Source organism: Solea solea, chromosome 9 (assembly GCF_958295425.1).
Source record: "Solea solea chromosome 9, fSolSol10.1, whole genome shotgun sequence".
Classification (NCBI taxonomy): Eukaryota; Metazoa; Chordata; class Actinopteri; order Pleuronectiformes; family Soleidae; genus Solea; species Solea solea.
In genome coordinates this window covers 4736317-4758402 of record NC_081142.1, presented here as the reverse complement: position 1 = coordinate 4758402, position 22086 = coordinate 4736317, and the positions used below count along the sequence as shown (strand labels likewise).

The following is a 22086-nucleotide window of genomic DNA, read 5'->3' as shown; positions in this document are numbered from 1 at the left end:
GCTTACTGAGACTGCGGCATCAGACTGATTGGGCCGTCAACTGAACTCAACAGCTGCCTCTGCCCACAGTAGCTGTACGGAAAAATCTGACTCACCCACTCGTAAAAAAAAAAAAAAAAAATGACCCAACACATAAATATTACCGTCAAAGGCATAAATGTCTCTAAGGGCTTCCCAGTCAGTCAGACATGGAGTGACTAATGGAGAGGGATCATGGAGCAGAGTCGGTTCCTCTGACCAGGTCAAGAATCTAAAAGGGACCCATTGACACACCCAAGAGGCTTATAAACTATGTCAATCTGAATCTGTTGTGCTTTTAATGGTGCACTTCAGAAAATGTTGTCCTGTCTGAGCAGGTGCAAAAAGGGTCCCGCAGAGAAATCTGAAGAGGGACTTACAGCTGTGTGTACGATTGCCAGTGAAGTGAGCCCAAATGCTAAATCAGGTTACCCTTACGAGCAGAGGCCAACTCACTACATTGGCCTGAAGTTACTATCTATGCACACACACACACACACATTTGTGTTTGCATTTGTTGGAAGACCGGGTTTCCGTTCACACCTGCTACTTACAATTGATGCAACTCCATCACAGTTTTGACAAGTTAATCCCCAGGAAAACTCAAGCTTTTTTTTTCCAGCACCAGTTTGCAATGCCAACTGATGCTCAATGTCTTTCCTCAAGTCAGCTTTTCTTGTAAACGCAGTGCCGACTGTCCCATGAGGAGACCTAAATCCACACTGGTGTATTCCCTTCTTACCTAGCAACGCGTCGCCCGTGCTCTAAACACAACACAAATAGCTCAGCAGTGATACAACCTTAGGATATCCCTATGGACTTTAAAAGTGTTATAAAAGTGAACAGATAAGAAAGCCCGGCCATAACAATAAAAGTGAGAACGTCACAGAGTATCTCTGACATGTGACACACATCAATTGCACTCTGGCTGTGCCAGCTACTTACTGTCGACGTAGTTTTTCCGCCGAGTGCCATCCACCTTGCCCGTTTTGTCAATGCACAGGAAAAACTTGTTGGCAGAGTAAAGCCGCCGTAGTCGGACATCACCCTCAAGGTGATTATAACTGCGAGTGTGCCTTTCCAATGTCCACGAACAGTTGGTGACACTGGCGAGCACCTGAAGGGGTTCATGCCCTACGCCAGGAGGACAGGCCCCTGTGGTAGTGCCAGCGGTGACCAGGAGCACAGTGAAGCATGCCAGGCACAGGGAAGCTGCACTAGGCAGAGGGAGAAGTTGCCTGGCGGAGGCTGTAGCAGTGGTGGTGCCAAGGGCAGGTTCAGGACAGAGATGATCCACGGATGGCGTCCATCTGCACATGGTGGGTCAGACTCCCAAGGTGCACCTTGTGCAAGCTGTAGGCATGCTGATGATCAGGAGATGTCCCCGCGGAGAGATGACAGGAGGGTGGGAGTCCAGAAGAGAGAAGGGAGGGAAATCTCGCACTCACAGGAGATCCTCTGGATGTCAGCAATGACCGGTCTCCACTTTGTGCTGAGAGCAGGCCGGTCTACAGCAACACGCTTGTTACTCCGAGTGTCATCTTCAGTTCTGTTTGTCTGTTTGTCCACGTCTTTCATAAAGTGAATCCTCCTTTAGAAGTTCTTCTTTAATCCCACTTGTTCACTCTCAGTTTGTCTTCCTTCTTCTTTTTCCGGTCCACAGAGAAAAGTCCTAGGATGTGTGAGGGTTTGTGTGTATGTGTGTGTGTATGGATGGAGTGTGCGTGTGTGTGTGTGTGTGTGTGCACCTTGCAAGCTATGTTCTTACCAGCTGGATAGTAATAAGGTGCCTGTCTGAGCTGCTGGCCCACGCCTGGGAGGGAGTTGAATGAGGTTTGGTGACTGACTCTATCAGTGTGTGTGTGTGTGTGTGTGTGAGAGGATGACACTAAAAGTAAGAGAGAGAGTATGGGAGGGATAGAGTGAGTGTGTGTTTGCGACAGAGAGGGAGAGAGAGAGGCAGTGTGTGTGTGTATGTATGTGTCAGAGTGAGTGGCAGTCAGCGAGTGTGTGTGTCAGCTTGCACGGGGCAGTGAAGCAGTAAGCTAATGGCCTCTCGCTCTTCTGTGTGCAGTCAGTCAGTCAGCCAGCCCTCTCTTCTGTGGAGGCACCGGCTGAGCTGTCCTGCATTTTATCCTGGGCAGGGCCGGCATCAAGGGGGTTGAAAGAAGCGGGTTGGAGGGGGGGGGGGGGTGGGGGGAGGAAAGGGAGGTGGGGTGGGGCTACCTTCACTCATTCATAACCATTTCAAACAAATGAGAGAGCCTGCAACAAACACTCTTCCCCTTCTGTGCTCACTCAGAAAAGTTCATTCTGTGAGCAACTTTCTCACCTGAGGGTTTTATTGCCCTCATTTCACAGCCGCAGACACCTGGAAAGACTTTCATCCCCTTTTCAATCCCATGCCCTCTGTTGTGTCCCACCTTCATGTGAAGACTGAAGCTTTTTGTAACTCAAATCACCTCCATTACTGTCCACTGACCCCAGCTAGGAAACCGCTTTTGACACCTTCACTTCTCTTTTCCTCTCTCTGTCTACATGGGGCAAATTAAGGGCGCCGTTCCCTTTTTTTTTTTTATGGCCGCTGGTTTGAATTACCAAGCAGTCAGAAACACAGAGCAGGTTGCAGGAGTGTTGGTGGAGTTAGTGCAGATGAAGTCTGAGAGGCTCTCTGATCACGTGTGTCAATATTTCATTGAAGGGCCCTCTCTGATCTTTGTCATTTCATTTTGGCAGAACAGGACACAAATGAAAAGCACCTTTTTTTGTGACTTCCCACACACTTGTCTGCTTTTTACAAGCTGTGTAATTAACCCGATTAGAACAAGGCATGTTTTAAACTCAGCACAAGCAATCGTGGTGGTGAGGTTTTTCTCTATCATTTCTGAATGTACAAGGACATTTTTTTGACATTCAGGAATTATGCATATTTGCTTTGCTACCGTCTTGCTGTTGCTATGTAGTACATAAAATTTGTCAGTACTCTTGCTAAATGTCCCACTACTATGTCTAAACTGTTCATGTATGATTGGCAGATTGTATTGGCTAGTTCCTTCAATTTGGAGGTCAGGTGGTGGGTCACTTTGGTTCACTGAATGAGCCTCCAGGTCCCTTTTGACTGAGAAACTGAACCCCCTTGAAACGAGTGTGTAAAACTAACAATTGCTGTACAAATTAGGCAAAAATTTAACATTATATATAGTATGTAGCCGCTGCGATGGACTGGCGAACTGTCCAGGGTGTACCCCGCCTATCCCCCTGTCAGCTGAGATTGGCACAGCACCCCCCACGACCCTTGAGGATAAAGTGGTAGATAATGGATAGATGGATGGATGGATATAGTATGTATAAATACTAAAAAAAAGGCAGATTTTATTACAGTTACTTTAGGAGACTAAGCCAATGGTGTACCTGCTTATCCCTTATAAAGCTAACCACCTGTGAATTGTACCCACATGATGAGAGGGCTAATTGATAAGGAAATCTAAGGGTTGGTCACATGTCAATGAGATCAGATGATACCATGGACAGCTGTGGATTTGCTTGCAGACTGCAAATGTGCAGGAACTGATGCACAGAATGCTGCACTTCAATAGCTCATTTGCTTACTTCATTGTTTTTGGTTGAAGAAAATAAAGACATAAATGCTGCATGTTATAAGTCACTGATCAAGAAATGGACCCAATTTACAAATGCAACAGACATCCATTATTGAAAATCATAGTTTAGCATCCAGCTTTTAATTTTAAAATGTGTAAGAATATACATTTTAATACATTCTAATAACATTCACTTCACACTCTTTTTGTTACTGCCTCGAGACAATTACTGTCCCCAGCCTCTATTTAAATTTTAGCCACACAAGATCTATGTGAGAGAAACCAGTTAGTGTTAACCCTTAATTTCCCCTGACCATTCCTGTCTACCTGTCAGTATATTCTGGTTCTTGGTCCTCACCAGGCTCCTCATCAAAGCAAACTTCTGCGACCCTTTAGAAAAACCACAGACTTTCATCCTGAATTAAACCACACTGCTGTGTCTTCCTCTGGCTTAATATGCTTTCTGGGTCTTTACTCATATTTTCTCTCCCGTCTCTGTCCTTCAAAATCCAACAGAGCAGAAAAAGAAAAGACAATATATTATCAATATATTTCTTCCCAGAGGGTACAGTAAAAAATGTGTTCCTTTAATGATGCAATTGCACACTTGCCCCCAAGTGTAATTGATTGTATTCATTTGCACACATCATGCCAAATAAACAATGCAGTCTATATTGGTTAAACTTTACTTGTTAGTATACATTTCTATTTCTCTCTAAGTTTCTATTTCTCTTCTACAAAACGAAAAGGAAACATGAATGCAAACAAAACAGAATAAAGACGGGAAGAGAGAACGTACAAGATGCTCCAGTTGTCCTTCCTATTGTGAAATTCCATGTAATTAAAATCATACAATCACTCTATGTGCTGTCAACTCGGAGTTGCCCCCTGAGGTCAACAGCAAAGCTCGGGCCTCATGTGAACATCTGATGTGGCAGCAGATTACTTTGTGGTGTGTCGGAAGTAAATGTTTAGGCTCTGAGCTCAGACACCACAAGCATAATGTATTTCTTTGTTAAAGTTCTTAATATGCAGTGCCTTGCTGTTTTACAGTATGCGTCTTTGATGTTGCAAAATACAGTCATTCAGATTATTTCAAGTTCATTACAAAACACTGGCCATTTGATACACGTCCAGTTAACAAAGTGGTGCATGTTATTGTCTATCTCAGCCACTATTTGTAAGTGTGCGGCCCACTGTGTAACTTCAACGCTCATGAGTCTGAGCTGAGTTGAGTTGTGTTGTGTGGGTGTGTCCTGAGCTGAGAACACCACTCTGTGATCCAGGCACCCAAGGAGGATGTTCTCAAGTGGAGGAACCTAATCTTTCCCAGCAGGGATCCAAGCGGCTCTGTAAGTGTATGAATAGAGATAATATCTCTATAATGAGGCCTGTTTTGTACCATCAAAGTCCTCAAAAGGGTCTGAAACCTGACCTCCCTCCTCGCACTGACAATCCCTCAGTAATAGCTCCCTATTATTAATTGTTTTGCCTGCCTGCTAAGTCCATGTCTCTTTCTTTCTCCCTCTTACTCCTGTAGTTGTGTTTTTAGCAGCTCACCCTTGACCTACTGCTTTTACGTGTGCAACTCGTGTTTGTTTTTGCTGGAGGGGTACTTGTTTCCCTTGGATAAAACCGTTTCCAGATACATGACAACTACTTTGCCTCGATTGTAGATGCGTAGGTGCAAAGTATGAGCCACATATGGGAATGATCACATATTTTATTCACAGGTAAATTCTTTAATCATTTTAGCAATTATGCAATTTATGCTTTCAGTGTGTGCAACGTTGCTTTGTGTTGTTGGATCAGACCCAACACGGGTGTGTCTGACACCTTAGAGTCGTCTGCTGTGGTTGGCTGACAAACATCCGGACGTGGTTAAAGGAAGTGACCAGACTGCCACTGCAGCTCTCCGCTGAATGACACGGCCCTTTGCATATCCTGCTTTGTTAAGTACTGTCTATTGTGAGTGGCTATACGATAACTGGGTCATGTACTGTATCTGATGCTGTGAAGAGCGCGGAGAGATGCCGAGTTAGTGGAATGGTTAATGGAAAAATGTAAGAGATTTATCATCCCTGCCCTGATAATCTGATCTATCAGATGGAGAGAAGGCAAGGATGGGAAAACAAACAAACCCTTTTTAAAACTCTTTGCTGAGTCTGCATGTCTCCACTCATCTAATGAAAGTGAGGCGTGCTGTTGCTGCTGCAGCAACTCTGTCTGAACTTTGAGGATGATGCCGAATCATTTAAGTCTGAAGTGTACACAATCATCTCAAATTGATCAATTAAGATGTGCTTGATAGAACGGGGAGCATGACACATCTCTTGACATTTTTACAGACTCTGTAATTGAAACCATCTTAAAATGCATTTGCTGGGAAACCCAGTCTGAGCGGTGTGAGTCACTGCAGTCCAGTTAAGTCTGTAATGGACGGTGATGGACATAAATGCGGGATCTGATGAGTGATATCTAGCATTTGTTGTAGTGCTCTGGAAGTTTACAGTAGATAAGTATAGTAGATAACAAGGGCTGCAACAATTAATCGATTAATCTGTTTGAGTGTTTTTTTTTATAATCAAAACAAGTTTTATAATGTTTTCTTACTTCTTAAATGTAAATATTTTATATATATATATATTTTATTTATGGACTGAATAACTAAAAGATTAATCAAGAAAATAATCAACAGATTGATCAATTATGAAAATATTGTTTAGTTGCACCCCTACAAAATTATAATGTGGTACATGACTTATCTTGTGCCCAAAAGTCTGATCTTTAATCATTTTAGAGCTGCAACTAACGATTATTTTCATAATCGATTAATCTGTCGATTATTTTCTCAATTAATCAATTAATCGTTTGGTGTTCAGAATATCAGAAAACCTAAAAAAATGTGGATCGGTGTTGGTCAAACCTGGAAATGATGATGTTCTCAAATGTCTTGTTTTGTCCACAAACCAAAAGGATTAACTTTTAATGATTTCTTTGTTTGTCCAGAGCAAAGAAATCAAGAAATTATTCACATTTAAGAAGCTTAAACAATTGGAAATCTTGTTTTAATCATGAAAAAAGCTTCAAAACGATTATTCGATTATCAAAATAATTGTCGATTAATTTAGTAATCGATTAATAATCGATTAATCGCTTCAGCTCTAAATAATTTACTAATATGTTTAATAGAGTTTCCAGATCTAGCTGAAACATTTTTCCCACAGAGGTCAGGTCACTAACACACACACACACACACACACACACACACACACACAGGTTTGCACAGCTATTCTTCAAAGGACACTGCACTGACTTCCATTTATTTAAACAGCCTAACATTAACACAATGCATATCTTAGTCCTAAATTTAAATAGAAATGAGGTTCTGCCTTACTAGAAAAAGGTTTTGGTCTCCATGTGGACTACTGGTCCTGACAAGTCAGTGTTAATACCAGAAAAGTCCTAAAAAGGTATCAAATCACACACACACACCAAAGGCATTTGCCAACACCAGCATCTTACAGACAAGAATCTCCATCAAGTTCCCTTGACCAGGTGAAGCAAGTTTCAAAAACAGCCCTCTCTCTCCAACTGTTAAACAAATAGGCAGCCCCTACAAAGGTGTGCAAAAGAATCCACATGATCAAAGTGTATGAGAATGGCAGCCTTGTCCTTGCCTAGCCATTATCAGGCCCCATGAATGCCTGTCTTCTCCTCTTTTGTCGGTTGGGGCATTGACAGTCACTCACCCGGCAATGACTGTCACACCAGTGCAAAGAGCCAGCCGCCGACAGGGGCCAACCACATCAAACGAGGCTGTCAAGGGGCCCTGCTTGTGAACCGTGGCAACAAACACCTCCTGATCCTCACCTACAGCTCTGCAGCAGACACCCACCGCTGTGCTCTCAGCCTCTGCCTCCACTGAGAAAAGATGTACTAGCCTGGACCTCATTTCCCTCTGCCCCCCTTCTCTCTCTGTCAAGTAGCGCTTGTGTTAACCTCCAGCATGCCGAGACACAAAGAACCGCTAAAGTGTTTTAGAATACTCTATGGATGCATGACAAGGCGAGGCTGACACTGCTGGGGGTCAGAAAGTAACCTGGATGTGAATGAGTTCAGTTTGGTTTTACTAACAATTTGGAGTTGAGTCACACTTGATTTAAACTGCATGCTAGTTGAACTTCAAAAGTCACCTGGAAAAAGAAAACAGTCATTTTCCACAGGCTGGAACAAGTGCTTTGGTCAAGACATCAGGAGACCAGGTTGCAGGTGTATACAACCAGCATCATATTACATTACAAGTGTAACCTCATATGCAGTTCTTCCGTTCAGTTAGTGAGAATTTTTAATAAGCAAAATAACATAGACACTCCTCTCTCAAGGTGGCTGACACTGTGAAATTCAAATAAATAACATTTACATCAACAATTAAGTAGTTTGGATATGATAAGTTAGTCCTTTATTAGTCCCACTGTGGGGGAAATAATAAAACAAATGTAACTGCTTAGTTGTTTACACTCTGGCTCCCTGTTTGACCTCAAGTTCTACTTGCTGTAGAACTGTGCTGAGACTGCCACCTGTAGGACAAACATAATGTACACTCTGTTTCAAACTGCTGTGTTTGTATATGTGTAATATACAATAATACTTCTAATGGAACGGAATGGAATGGCTAATGGAATGGTAGAAAGCCAAAGAAGTATAGTTTAAGTTATTTCAAGTTGCTGATAAAAGCAGAAAGTACATGATAATAATATGACACAAATAAAACCTGGATAACTGAGAAGCTTCACACACACGTTTACAGAGTCTCACATTTCTTTCTTTCTTTTTTAAACTTTTATTTACCTGATTTCCCTGTTTCTTTGTATTTTTTCATCATCTGTAGAAGGACACAGGTGAAAATTAAAAGTGCACCTTCTGTATAGCATGGGCATTTTCTATATAGCATAGCACTGAATATAATTTCATTTAAGGACACCCTGTAGGGGGCCACACGGTGGTGTAGTGGTTAGCACTCTCGCCTTGCAGCGAGAAGACCCGGGTTCGAGCCCCGGTTGGAACAAGGGCCTTTCTGCATGGAGTTTGCATGTTCTCCCCGTGTGTGCGTGGGTTCTCTCCGGGTACTCCGGCTTCCTCCCACAGTCCAAAAACATGCAATGTGGGGATAGGTAAATTGGACACTCCAAATTGACCATAGGAGTGAGTGTGAGAGTGAATTGTTTGTCTCTATCTGTGTGTGGCCCTGTGATGGACTGGCGAACTGTCCAGGGTGTACCCCGCCTATTGCCCGATGTAGCTGAGATTGGCACAGCACCCCCGCGACCCTCTGGCTGAGGATAAAGCGGTAGATGATGACTGACTGACACCCTGTAGGGGTAGTAGGGAACTTCATATTTAGATTGGAAAGACATGCATAGAAAACAAAGTTACAAGGACATCTTATAGGGCACTGCATCACTTTTCCTCCTCTAGAAAGGAAAACACTAGTACATTAATATTTTTTAATGTATACTTTGCTTTAAAGGCCACATATGAATGTCACCTAGTAGGGCACTTTTCATATTTTTACCACTTTAGTGTGCGGTTATCCATTTGGCCACAAGGGGGAGCGATTGCCCCCTCTCCCCCGTGCATGGTACATATTTACAGAACCTTTCCTTTTCCCCCTTGTTTTGAATTGACATATACCTCTTTATTTTCTTTTTCTTTTTTGTATTTCTCACCGACTGTTCTCTTAAAAGTGTAGTTTTCATAAAAGATGAACAGAGCGAAAAAGGGAGAGAGAGAGAGAGAGAGAGAAAACCTACCTCACTCTGTTTATCTGCGATCGTCTACACACGCCTTGAACAGCGATTAGCCAGGTCTGAGTTAAGATGGCTGCCTACTGCTGAGAAGTAACGCGGTTATAACATGTCAACATGTCACTTCTCAGAATTTGTGGCGTCACTAAATGTCTCAGTCGTCGAAATGTGTTTGAAAAGTGTACCGTTCGCCTCTCCTTTACGGAACACTGTCAGCTGTGTGCGTTGGTGAGGTACGGCGCCGCAGTCAGACCAATATCAGGTGAGCTGAAGGATACTCTCTTAGGTTCTTAGGCTGTGCGGCTGCAGTACGAGTCAAGTTTGTGTCGAGGACACTTGTTTTAAAAGCCAATGTGTTCACGATTTACTCCTGATTTCCCTTAATCGTTCATGTCGCTCTGGTGCCTAAATTGACAAAAACACCACACTAGTGCTCTCTAGAGTGGCAGTAGTGTCCTACTGGCTGCAATTCATATGTGGCCTCTAAAGTAAAAATAAAGTATTATTGCAAAAGTGATACAGTGCCCTATAAGATACCCTTGCAACTTTACTTCCTATGCCTTTACAATCAAAGAGGGTGTTGTTATGAAGTTACCCACTGTCCCTACAGTGTCCTGAACGGTGTCCTTGCTGTTGAGTGATGTATAGAAAGTGATGTTGTGCTGTAGGTGCTCTTATGGGATAAACCCATGGTTCTGTACAGGGGCCTTTTTGATTAAAAACTCATTTAATCCCCCTTTATGCCATTCCCATTACTACAAAATCAGACATGCCTGCCTTAAGCATATTAGTGCCGGTGCCCCTGTCCTTCCAAATGTCTGTGTTATTGTACAGGAACAGTAAATGTTTCAGGTACAATGAAAAGCCTCATTTAAGGTGCAAAAACTGCTTGGAGCAGCATAATTTTCCCTTTTCCTTGTTACTTTAGCAGGACACTGAACATGGTTGTGCCCCTCCAGTGAACGTTGATTTATTGTTTATAAGGGGCAGCCCGTGGCCAAGTGGAAAGGTAACTTGACTTGTAACCGGAGGGGGTACCCCTGAGCAAGGTACCCAACTCCCAATGCTCCCCGGGCGCTACTCATTGCAGCAGCCCACTGCTCCTAATTCTAGGATGGGTCAAATGCAGAGAATATCAGTCAGTCTGAGACTGAGAGTAATTTCCCTAAGGGGATTAATAAAGTATCTAAAAAAAAAAAATATTATCAAAACAGTGTGTTTTGAATACAGTTGCACTACTTTGGTCCGTAAATGCCAGAGAATTGTGAAAATGTTGATTGATGTTTCTCAAATGTAAAAAATGACAATGTCCTCAAATGTATAATATATTCATTTTACTGTCATAGAGAAGCAAAGAAAGCAAAACACGTTCACACTTAACAGGGAGAAATAACATCATTTATTTTACTGTTGTTTTGTTTTTTTATAGAGACACCTCTCCAGCTTCAGAGAAGAAATGTTTCATTCGTTTTCCCAAAGAAAGAAGATGCAAAGAAACGTGTCCAGGAACAGTCTCAGCTACTAGACGGTATGTTATTGTTGTCAGCAGACACTATGCTAAACATGTGTCATAAATTATTGCAATGTCATACCAAATACATATATTTAAAAAGTTGTTTGAGTTTTTATATACTGTAAACCAAAGTGCTGAGTAATTTATACTCACTCATGTCTTGTCTTGATCTGTACATTGCCTGTGCAGATGTACATTAGAGACTATCATGGTAAGTTTTAATAGCTACATTGATTTATGCAGGTTTTGGCGTTTCTTATTTTGGTCCTATATGTCCTATATGTGTTGTGCTTTCTCAATTTCACTGTATCAAAGATAGCCAAATCATTTTGTGTACTCACATGAGATGTCTTTTTTTCTGAAACTCAGTGCTTGAAGCCAGAATCCAGCAACTCCAAACTGACATTTTGGACGTCCAACATGCTGAAGTTCACTTTCTTAAAGTCCCGTCTTCTGAAAGAGTGGCTTTATCTGGCAGGGGTTCCCAAAACTCAAATCAGGACAAAACGGACCTATCCAAATCAGGATCTAAAGGAGCAAAACCTCAGATGGAAAAATTAACTTGGGAGAAAAAAAACAAACTTAAACAACAGCAGCATCTCCAGAAGAAATGTTCAGGTACTGTTAAGGAGAAACCAGCACCAACATCTCAAAGTAGTAAAAGCATCTCCAAGATGCTCCCAGGCACAACACATAAAACAATATCTACAACAGCTAAGAAGACAACACCTCTCACACAGACGAGCAAAAAAAAAAAGAGATTATCAGAGCAAATCCGTGCTGCAGTTTATCCAGTAGCTACTTCTGCTGCTGCTACTGTTAAAGCAGTCAAACCACGTACAGTCTCTGAAGAAAAGAAGAAGGACTTAAAAAATCAGCATCTCAGAGAAGTGGCTCGAATCCAGACTGATGGTGACGCTGATGGCAAGGCAAAGGAGCTGGAGAGGACGCTTGTTCAAAAGGTTGATCAGTGGAGCTCTTCCGGTATGTCAGAGCTCCTGCGTGATGGGGATGGTGAAGCAAATGCATGTGGGGACTTTCAGCAGAGCGTCCGCTCCTACCTGGAGGCCTGTGTGTTCACAGGGAACATTGACAGAGCACACCGTTTCCTGCTTAGCCAGCACCGAATGAGGGGCCGTCGTAAACTTCTGAACACAGATGTTTACAACATCATGATGAGGTTGTGGGCCAAGAAGGTGAGTTAAAGTGTTTAAAAACTGAGTAAGCAGTCAGCTTTTTATGCTTTGAGACAGAATTTAATTTATGTGTATCTGACATTTTTATCAAAAGTGTACATTGTGTACATTTATTTGTGTACAATTGTGTACAATTAGTGATAGTGAATTTGGGAGAGCTGGGCGCAGGAGCAGTGGGCAGCATTCCCGGTTATGAGCCCATTAAGGCTCTCACTGTATCATAAATGTATTAAATAACATTTCTTATATAATTACTGTTACAAACACAACAAAAATGGGGAAATACTGGTATTCATAATCTAAGTTTAATGTTACACCAGAGTTTTTTTTTATCATTAATGTTTCTGGGTTCATGGAAAGTTTGCTGGATTAAACATTAGTCCACATTGTGCAGAGTTCTAATGTGGTCTTTCTGTTTTAGGGCATGTTAAATCAGATCGGACGCATGTTTATTCTGTTAGAAGAGGCTGGTCTGAAGCCAAATCCAAGATCTTACTGTGCTGCACTGGAGTGTATGGGCCGCAACCCCAACTGCTCCCCGAAAGTCATCACTAGGTATGGGCACACATGCACACTACTCACAAACGAGGATCACAAAGAGCTGTGTTTGTGATGTCATACGTGTAAACACGTGTATTCACTACCAGTTAATTTATAGAACTAGAAGGCGATAGAAAGTAGATGGATGGAGAGGGGGAGGGCAGCAGTACACAGACTCACCAGCAGGTGTCATGCTATCACAATGAGTGTCTTTTTTTCCTCGACAGCCTTTGAGTCTGGTATAATTAATAACTTATCTATAACTATGCCTGTTGATGACATATTTTTTTTTATCCTAATGTTATTGTCAGGGAAGTATCCCTACAAAAATACAAAATAACAAACTACAGCATCTCAGGCTTGTAGGGCATCGCTGACTGCCTCAGTTTGTGCACAGTTTGTGCTAGTTTGATGGCAGCCAATACAATCAGTTGGCCCGCTTCCCAGACAGAGGCAGAGCTCATACTGAATTTCCATTTTTGGTAGAGAATGATTTAAAGTTACTGCATGAACAAATGAAATGAGCCACATAATCTATATCTCAATTCAGGAGATGGGTTAGATGCTGCTATTCATGTCCAGTTGTGAAACATGTCACAGAGATACCATCAAAATACTGTGTGTCAAAAATAGAACAATTATCACAAAATGGACTGTGCTAAATAAATAATGTACAAATACAAATGTGAACAATGAACTCGTGGCTCAAGCGGATGGTGAGTATGTGTGGAGGATGGCATGAAATTGTAAAAACAGTAAATTGACAGTTAATTACAAACACCCTCTGTCAGTTGTCCTATTTTTGTCCAAAATTGTAGCCTTTGTAATGTTCTAGTTGCATTGTTTTGAAGTGCCATTTTGAGTTATGAATTGTTTATTCAGTCATCCAACTTGTAGGGAATGGGGAAACTTGCCTGTGTTAGCAGCTGTCTGTTCAAAAAGACTGTTTAAATAGACTTTGTCTATTTGAGAATTTAGTTTTAAACCTGAATTGAGACCAGAAAGGAAGGAAAGAGGAGGAGGCAATAATACGACATGGCATATTAACTGCTGTAAAACACACATGGAAAATGGAAGATGTTCACTTTTTCTTTTCCCTTATCTTCTTAATTTTTTCACGTTTTTTTTGCAGTGCTTGTTCTTCTCTTTACTATGTTGTTTATTAAAAAAAAACTTTCTCCTGTTATTACTACTGCCTCTGCAGTATCCTTTTCCCTCAACATACTAGCTCCTTCCTCTCTTCTCAGTCTCTGTCACTCACACACACACACACACACACACACATGAACACACTGACCTATGCGCACTTATCCCTTTAAGTTTTCCCTTTGTGAGCGCTGTGTCCTTCAGAGCTCTTTGCTCCCTACGGTGTAGCAGAGCAGTCACTAGGCCGATTATTCTCTATCTTTCAGCCTTTCTTCCATCTTTGTTCCTCTGGACCACACTAACACCCAGACTAATCCTCTCTTTGTTCGTGGCTCTCTCATTTACTCAGAGTAAAATTGCATGTTGGCATCACAAGAGACTCAAGTATTCAAAAAAAAGCTTCACCTCAGTGGCTTCCTTGTTTAAATGCATCACATATAGTTAAACAGTAGGTTTATGACTTATGTCTTCTTTCGGTTTTTTTATGCATTCATTTGTAGACCACTGCTAAGAACAGTGCTGATTAAGTCAGTGGAAATTGCTGAGACGGGGTTCCTCCTCAGGCTAATTAGTGTGCGGTTATTAATAATTGTCCAGAGGAAACGGTGTGAAGGGAGAAGCTCTCAGGCACTTCTCTCTGGTCGATGATAAATTGGGTTTCCTCACTTCTTTCAGTGTGTTTCTGTTGTTTCCCTCCAGGGAGCATTTCCTCAGCCCGTGAGTGGCAGGGGCTTTCTAACAAGCTTCCCTCCATAAACGTGCATTTGTGTGTGTATAAAATGATGGATAGTGTACTGCACAGTACGCTGTACAGTACATTTCATGATCATAGAAGTCATCAGACAAATTGCTTGTCACTTGGTTGACTTTCAGTCTCCCGATTAAGCCAACGTGCAGTGCAGCAGGCAGTGTGTGAAATACAGAGCCAAGTTTTACTTTCTAGAGTCAAACGTTGGAATATTATTTTTTAAATAATCTTTCTAAATTGAATAGCAACGTTCATGAAGTATTTTACACAACTATGTATCACTTCTGCCAAGTTGAATTATGTATTATTATTGTTATTTCACTTGCATTTGTATTCCAGGGACTGGTGGCACATTGGCATTCTCGGCAGGCCTGTCACGGACACTATACTCTTATGGAGATTCTTAATTCATTTAATTTCATTTAAGTTCAGAATTTGTTATGTTTGTCCCTAAAACTGCCCTCTTCCAAGAATATGCAAATTTTCCTGTCTGCAGTCAGATAAACCATTGCTGCACAAACATCACATGCATCAGTTTCACACATACTTGTTGGATTTTAGTGAACAACCTTGCAACCAATAGTATAAAAAGGGGATGAATGAATTGTTGTGTTACATGGGGTGAGGGACATTTGTTTTACTGCTTACTGCATCCACACTTAGTGTTTAACCAGGTTTAGTGTCTCACTCTTAAACTAGGATTTTTGTTAAAATCATGTTGCATTCAGTACATTATACTCTCAAAATTAAAGCCCACACTTTGAATAGAGACATGAATGTGTGCTATAAGTGCTAAAACCCCAGAAATGATAAAAATAAAGATACTATTAACGCCTGATACTATGATAAATGCCCCCGTATGTGCAGGTGCCTGAGTCGGATGAAAGAGGACGGAATGTCCGTGGACGATCTGTTCAACCAGAGTGTGTTTCGTCAAGATGAGAGAGACATGGTGCTGAAGGCCATACACACGATCCAGCCTGACTATCTGCCCGGCTTCAACCCAAACACAAGCGAGTCCTACACATCGTTGGTTCGGGACTTCTACACACAGGTACTGCAGAATTACATTGACATCATCAGTCTCTTCCTGTAAAGACATAGGGTTTTCATACTAACTGCTGAAGTGTTAAACATATGAATGGAAATCTCTTAAGGGAGTTGATTTGCACTCAAAAGTGTGGATTTATTTTTCAAAAGTATTAATGTATGATTGTATAAATGGGTTATTTTATACCTGAGTCATGTATGTTTAGCTAGTTAAAGAATGAGAAAGCTGGGAAAGCTGTCAGGAGGCTCCAGTGTGACGATGAAAGATTTGCCTGTCACCCTTTTACAGCCAGACAAGCACTGGCCTATTTATAGTTGGCCAACTCTTCTTTCGAATATTTGCTCTGCTCTCCGCTCCTCTCACCACTGCTGATTCTCGCTTGATTCATTAACAGCTTTTATTTATATGTGTGGTATTTTTAGCCACATTTTTCTTTTTACATACACCATGTTTACTTTGAACGTCAATGGATTTACTTATTTTTGGTTTTGTGTGTATGTGTGTGTGATGTGAACAATGTAATGTTTGAAAAGTGTCCACCACTTTTGACCTTTAATCCTGAACCTGGTTACCAAATTTTGCATATAGTTTTTAAATATTGCCTCATGAATGCTGCTTTATTACTGCAAAAGCTGACCTGCATCTAAAGGATGTGAACACAACGTATATCGAGTGCTCAGTGCCTTGGTAAGGCAACTATTTCATTAGGAATTTGAAATTTAAAGTTAATTGCTTAGCTCTTAAAAAGAAACCTGGCTATTTCAGACATTAGCTTGGCCTGTACAAACCACTTTGTTCTTTTTATGAGCAGCAAAACAGGGATCTGTTAACATGTTATCTTTATCTGTATGCAGTATCTCATTCATTCATTCATTCATTCATCGTCTACCGCTTCATTCTCCACGTGACCTGTCCAGTGACATAGGGTGAAAAGGGGCGGGTGGACAGGTTGCCAACATATAGAGACAAACAATCATTCACTCGCACCTATGGAAAATTAAGAGTGCTCAATTAACCTCTGGATGTTTTTAGCCACAGAAAACACACACACACACACAGGGAGAACATTCAAACCACACAGAAATTCCCAGACCGGGACGTGAACCAGCAACCTTCTTGCTGTGAGGCAACAGTGCTTAATCAAGTGATTAATCAAAATGACCATGGCCTTTGTTGACTAGCATGAAAAGGCTCCCTTTATGCTTTTTACAGTGAATTCACACTGTCAATCAAAGCTTATAACCAGATAGTAAGCGGTTTGTATTTTCTCTCTGTCTGTTCTTGTTTTTCTTTGTGTCTTAGAGGGCAGACCACCAATACCCAAAACTGGACTTCACTCAGGCGGAGCTGCAGGAGCGTTTCCAGCGTCAGCTCAGTGTGGAACAGGCCTGCACTGTCACCATCGACTCAGTGGAGACTGCCAAGCCTGTCACTGAAAACATGACCAAAATGGTAATTAAGCTCACATGTTGCCTCACTTTGACTATATATCATCTTCTATGCAGACCTCAGGTGCATTGCACTGTGACTGTGACTCTGACACCGACGACATGGAGAAGATCCAGATCATAGACTGTATTGTATGAGTTTAGTTTCAAAGCGATACCCTGCCCTTTTTTCTTCACTGTATACACATAAGTACTTTTAAGTATTTTTGTTTTGACACCTGTAGATCAATGGTAGCTCGCATAATTGTAATAATCATAGACTTTGCATTAATAAAATGGACATGCAGTAGTCTTTTTGTGTGGAAAGTGAGGTATAATAGCTTTCTCTGTAAGTCTGAAAGAAAATGACCCTCTCTCTCACAAAGGTTTATTTTAAAAAGTATGGTTAAAATACTAATGTCGATGCTTTAAAATAGTACTTCAAAAACCAGTAGGTGGCATCACAGTGGGTGAACTGTAACTGTACCACAATCTTGTTGTTGCAGATTCTTTTTTTAAAAACTGCATTTGACAATAACACAGTTGCTTTACAAAGAAAGAACACATTACAGTGTTTGTGCCTTTTAAACTACAAAATGCCCACTGTGCTGGCACATAATGTTAATATCATCTTGACAGTTATCTGCTTTGTTTCGAAGTAATTATACCAATATAAAACCATTTAGATTTGCAATTTGTATACTTTTCACGTCCATGGGTTCACATTGTCTTCTGTGAGTAAAGTTCCTCTCTCCCCTGGTCCAAACTTTGAAATAATATATGTATTTAAGCTTGGCAGGTCAGAAGAAGGAACACCATATTCCTGTGGTGTGCTCTTTTTTTTTTTTTCTTTCTTTCTTTTTTTTCAAATTTGGCATTTACAGTCCAGCCTGGCTCGTCTGCCTCTGCAGATGGGCTTCGTGGGAAGCGAGCTGGCTGACAATCCCTGGTGGTCAGGAAGCATTTACAGATGGACAGTGCAGAATAATAATGTATTGTAATAGAGGCCACTAAAGACGATGCAGAGTCACCCTCCATCCAATATCCAGACTGTGCCTCTGCTTCAGACTAAAGCCCTTCAAGTGAAACTCCTCAGCTTAACAGTAAACATTGACAAAAACACAGTCATGCACAGAATTAACATACTGTACTGGATATCACAAAACCTCTACAGGCAGGGATAACAAATTGTCAGTTTAAAATGACTTTCCATTTTGATCATTTGACCATTTTACTTGACACATTTCTGTCACCTGCAGTCATGAGATGGATGACATAAACAGGTGTTGTGTTTTCAGAGGGAGCAGTTGACCAAACACCGAGCTCAGTGGCGTACGATCCTCCTCCAGGCCCTGAGGGAGAGCAAGATGATACTAGTGAATACCAACACCAAGGACTACAGGCTTAACCTTTATCCCTACCTCTGCCTGCTGGAGGATAAGGAGTATGTTGAGATCATGATACAGGTAAAACAACCCCCTTGATACTTAGTCAAATGCCTGAAAACCTGAAAAAACCTTGCCTGAAAACCAAGGTTTGAACTGTCTGTGTTTGAGTCAAAGACATTTGATTAATGTCCATTTTATTTGACATAAAAAGAAGCCTTGTTGCAATGCTGTTGTGTTATTGCACCTTTCTCTTATGGACATTGGCACAGTGCAACGCAACATGACCAGTCTGAGAAATCGTAAAACACAAAGCATATAGGTAACAGTAAGGACAGCAAATGCAAAGGCATTCACTTTTCTCTTTGGCAGCAAAGAGGAGCATGCATTTCATCTGACACCTTTGCTTCCCACGTAAAATGTACAGGGCCTGTTTTTGGATTTTGGATTCACTTTAATTTCCCCTCTGACTGAAGGATTTATTTTTCATTACTCCTACTATATCTGACAAATGCCTGACTAAAACCTTATTTTGGTGATGTTTTCACTTTTTGAAAAATTTCCTATTCTTGTCCAGAGTGTTGCCAACCTGCCTCCCAGCGGAGAGTCGCTGAGATTGTTGGCCGCAGATCTGGGCAACAGGGTCTTCACCAAGTACGCTGTGCGACAGAAACACCAGAATCACATCGTGGAAAAGTTGGCCAACATTTACAACACTTACACAGAGCTGCTGGCCAAAGATACCAAGGTAGAGAAACTACATCGTACTTGTCTTTGAAAGATCTGCCAGATGTTTGTTTTTATGGGTTCTTCTCATGTGTGTTTTTAATGGAAAATGTAATTTTCCTTTGCGTGCCTTATGGTCCAGAACAATATAAATGTATTGGAAGGAATGACTACAAAATTCAAACAAAATCCATGTTTTTGGTGAAAATGTGTATTCTATACCAGAATTAACAAATTGCTCACAGTTGACAAAATCCAATGGACCAAAAAACATTTAAAGATGGTTTTAATTGTTCTTTAAGGTCACATAATAAAAAGCCAATGTTTTAACCTAAAAAAAAAAACCCCATCAATGTATACTTATATAAAAGCTGTATACATTATGCTCATTATACTCCAGTGCCTAGTTAGACCAGTCATTAGTTAAGGTGTTTGCTTCATGTGTATGTTATTTTACAGTCCACCTATGTAGCCGAGTGTATGCCCGCTTTTTCACTGTTACTGCACCAAATATTAGTCTGACTTTTCCCTTTTACCAATTTACATTTTCATGCATCCTCTGTGGAAGTTAAAAACACTATAAATGTTTGACTGAGCTTCTCACTTGGTGGTCAGTCTTATTTATTTCCATCATGACCACATGGCTGGAGTCTCTGTAGCTTAAGAATTTAATTTTATTAATCCCCTTAGGGAAAGTATTCTTCTGCATTTGACCCATCCTAGAATTAGGAGCAGTGTGCTGCCACACTGAGTAGCGCCCGGGGAGCATTGGGGGTTTGGTACCTTGCTCCGGGGTACCCCAGCCCTTTTTGGCCGGGTGGGGATTTGAATCGGCGACCCTCCGGTTACAAGCCAAGTTCCCTTTCCACTTTGCCACGGGCTGCCCCCCACTTTGCCACTGGCTGCCCTCCACTTGGCCACGGGCTGCCTTAATGTCATTTCTCTGGTTATGCATAAAGCTTTACTTTAATCACGTCCATGAGAATGGGATTGTTCTGCACCGTTTCACCCACTTTAATACCTGTGTTGTTGATCTAGTCAAAAACCTCTGCTATTCTTTTGATAATTCTCACATTGCTGTGTGTGTTTTTGTTGTTTTCTGTTGCCATTTTGATGGTATGTGTTGTGCTTTTATGAGACACATCTATAGGTTTTAACCTGTTAACAAAACAAGACATTTGACTTTGAAACTGGAATCTTTTGTCATGTAATTGACAAAAAAAACATGATTATTTTAAATCTTTTTTGGTAGATTTATTGAAAATGAAAATGCAGATTACTTGTAGTACTTATAGTATGTTATGGATCTATGGTTTTACATGAGCTATCATATCTTCTAGAGAGGAAATATTTTTCGTTTGACAAACTGCTGTTTTTAAAACACAACATCTTTTGGTGAGACTTTCATAATCCACATGATAAAAATGAATGAATGAAAGAAAGCAGCCCCCCCTTCTGATCACCTCTCTCTCTCTAGGAGTTTGACGTCCTTCCCAGAGAGAAGTGGTGTAACTTGGAGATGGAGCAGAGTTCAGGACCCATGTTGCAGGGGGGAGAGCTGAGCTGGCCACATATTATAACTCTGGAGCTGGGCACACACTTGGTGGATATGATGGTCAAGAACCTGAAAATCAACAGTGACATCCTGAACCCATCCCATGAGAGGAAGCTCATCCCTATTCTCTACCACATGTACGCCTTCCGTAGCACCAGACAGGTACAGTTGCTGCACCGATCTGCCACTTGGTCCGCAGCCTCAGAGTTGGACGTACTTCTGTTTAAGCAGTGTTATCGAAAATGCTGTGGTAATAGGGTCAGTCAGTGCCTATGATAAAACCAATCACATCCAGATCTGAGATAAGAGGATTCATAAGCAATAATCCACACTGAGAAAGATCTTTCCATCTGAGAATTAATGGAGAAAAAAAATTCTGAAGGATTAGTCATCAGGATCTGCTGCAAACTAATATGGAGTGTACAGTATGCCGCATGTAATTGAAAGGATTAAAAATAAAAAGGGACACGGTGAGTGTGATTAAAAGATTGACCAAGTGAGGTTCAAGCACCTGTCGAGTTGACATTTTCATTAATAAGGAAAGAAGCACAGTGGAGTAGAAATAATGAAAATAACTCGAAACACTTGACCTTCACTCCGATGGGAAGGGTGTCAGCCATTCTAAAGCCGGTTACCTTGAACATTTGAACATCCTCCTCTCCTGTGTGAAGCTCCAATGAGTGTGAATTATAAAACCATTTCATCCCTGCATGAATTGGCAGGAGGAACAGTTGAGTAAGATGAATATGTTCCAGGCTAATCCCTTTTTTAGTGTCCCCTTAATTGGCTTGCTGATTTATCGCCATGGGACCCTGCGGGAGGGTGAGGCAGCCATGTGAGGGAAGAGAAACAGAGAGGGAAAGAGGAAATTGATGATTTATTATTTTTAACTTTATATACTTTGACCAAGAGATGCACAAATGGATTAATTGATTTATTAGCTCGACGTTTTGATTGATAAAGTGCAAAAAACAAGATGTGCCTTCTGCACTGCCTTCAGTCAGTAACAGGACTGTGGGAGTGGCTCCATCACAAGTTCATCAAAGTTATTTTTGATGTAGAAACAGGATTTTAAGTCTGTTGCGTAGGATTAGCATCTCATTAAGACTGCGGTGAACTGAGGTTGAAGAAAGCAAACACTGCTGAATCTGAAAGAGTCTGTGAAACTAGTTTCATGTTGGATATTTCACACAGTCACATCGTTTCAGTTGTGGTTCTATTGAGTTTTTAGGAAATCATAATCACTACACACATCAAAAGTATTTATGGCATTAAAAGGAAGTGTTTTTAAATATAAAAATAACAGCAGCCATTGGCCATATTGTTTTTCTAATAATCAGTATAGACCCTGAATGACATAATTTACTATTGCAAA

The 22086-nt window shown here is 41.1% G+C and overlaps 2 protein-coding genes across 2 annotated transcripts in view; one reads left to right on the top strand and one right to left on the bottom strand.

The window, feature by feature from the left end:
* Positions 1-2100, bottom strand: part of fgf22 (fibroblast growth factor 22) — a 29484-nt gene extending 27384 nt beyond the window's left edge. The window contains exon 1 of the mRNA XM_058638716.1: positions 964-2100. Coding sequence (XP_058494699.1) covers positions 964-1336 — 373 coding nt within the window. The 5' untranslated portion in view covers positions 1337-2100. The remainder of the gene's footprint in view (positions 1-963) is intronic.
* Positions 2101-9478: 7378 nt separating this feature from the next.
* Positions 9479-22086, top strand: part of polrmt (polymerase (RNA) mitochondrial (DNA directed)) — a 37873-nt gene continuing 25265 nt past the window's right edge. Inside the window, exons 1-9 of the mRNA XM_058639171.1 lie at positions 9479-9686; positions 10854-10952; positions 11307-12133; positions 12555-12688; positions 15435-15621; positions 16921-17070; positions 18344-18511; positions 19008-19178; positions 20634-20873. Coding sequence (XP_058495154.1) covers positions 9542-9686; positions 10854-10952; positions 11307-12133; positions 12555-12688; positions 15435-15621; positions 16921-17070; positions 18344-18511; positions 19008-19178; positions 20634-20873 — 2121 coding nt within the window. The 5' untranslated portion in view covers positions 9479-9541. The remainder of the gene's footprint in view (positions 9687-10853; positions 10953-11306; positions 12134-12554; positions 12689-15434; positions 15622-16920; positions 17071-18343; positions 18512-19007; positions 19179-20633; positions 20874-22086) is intronic.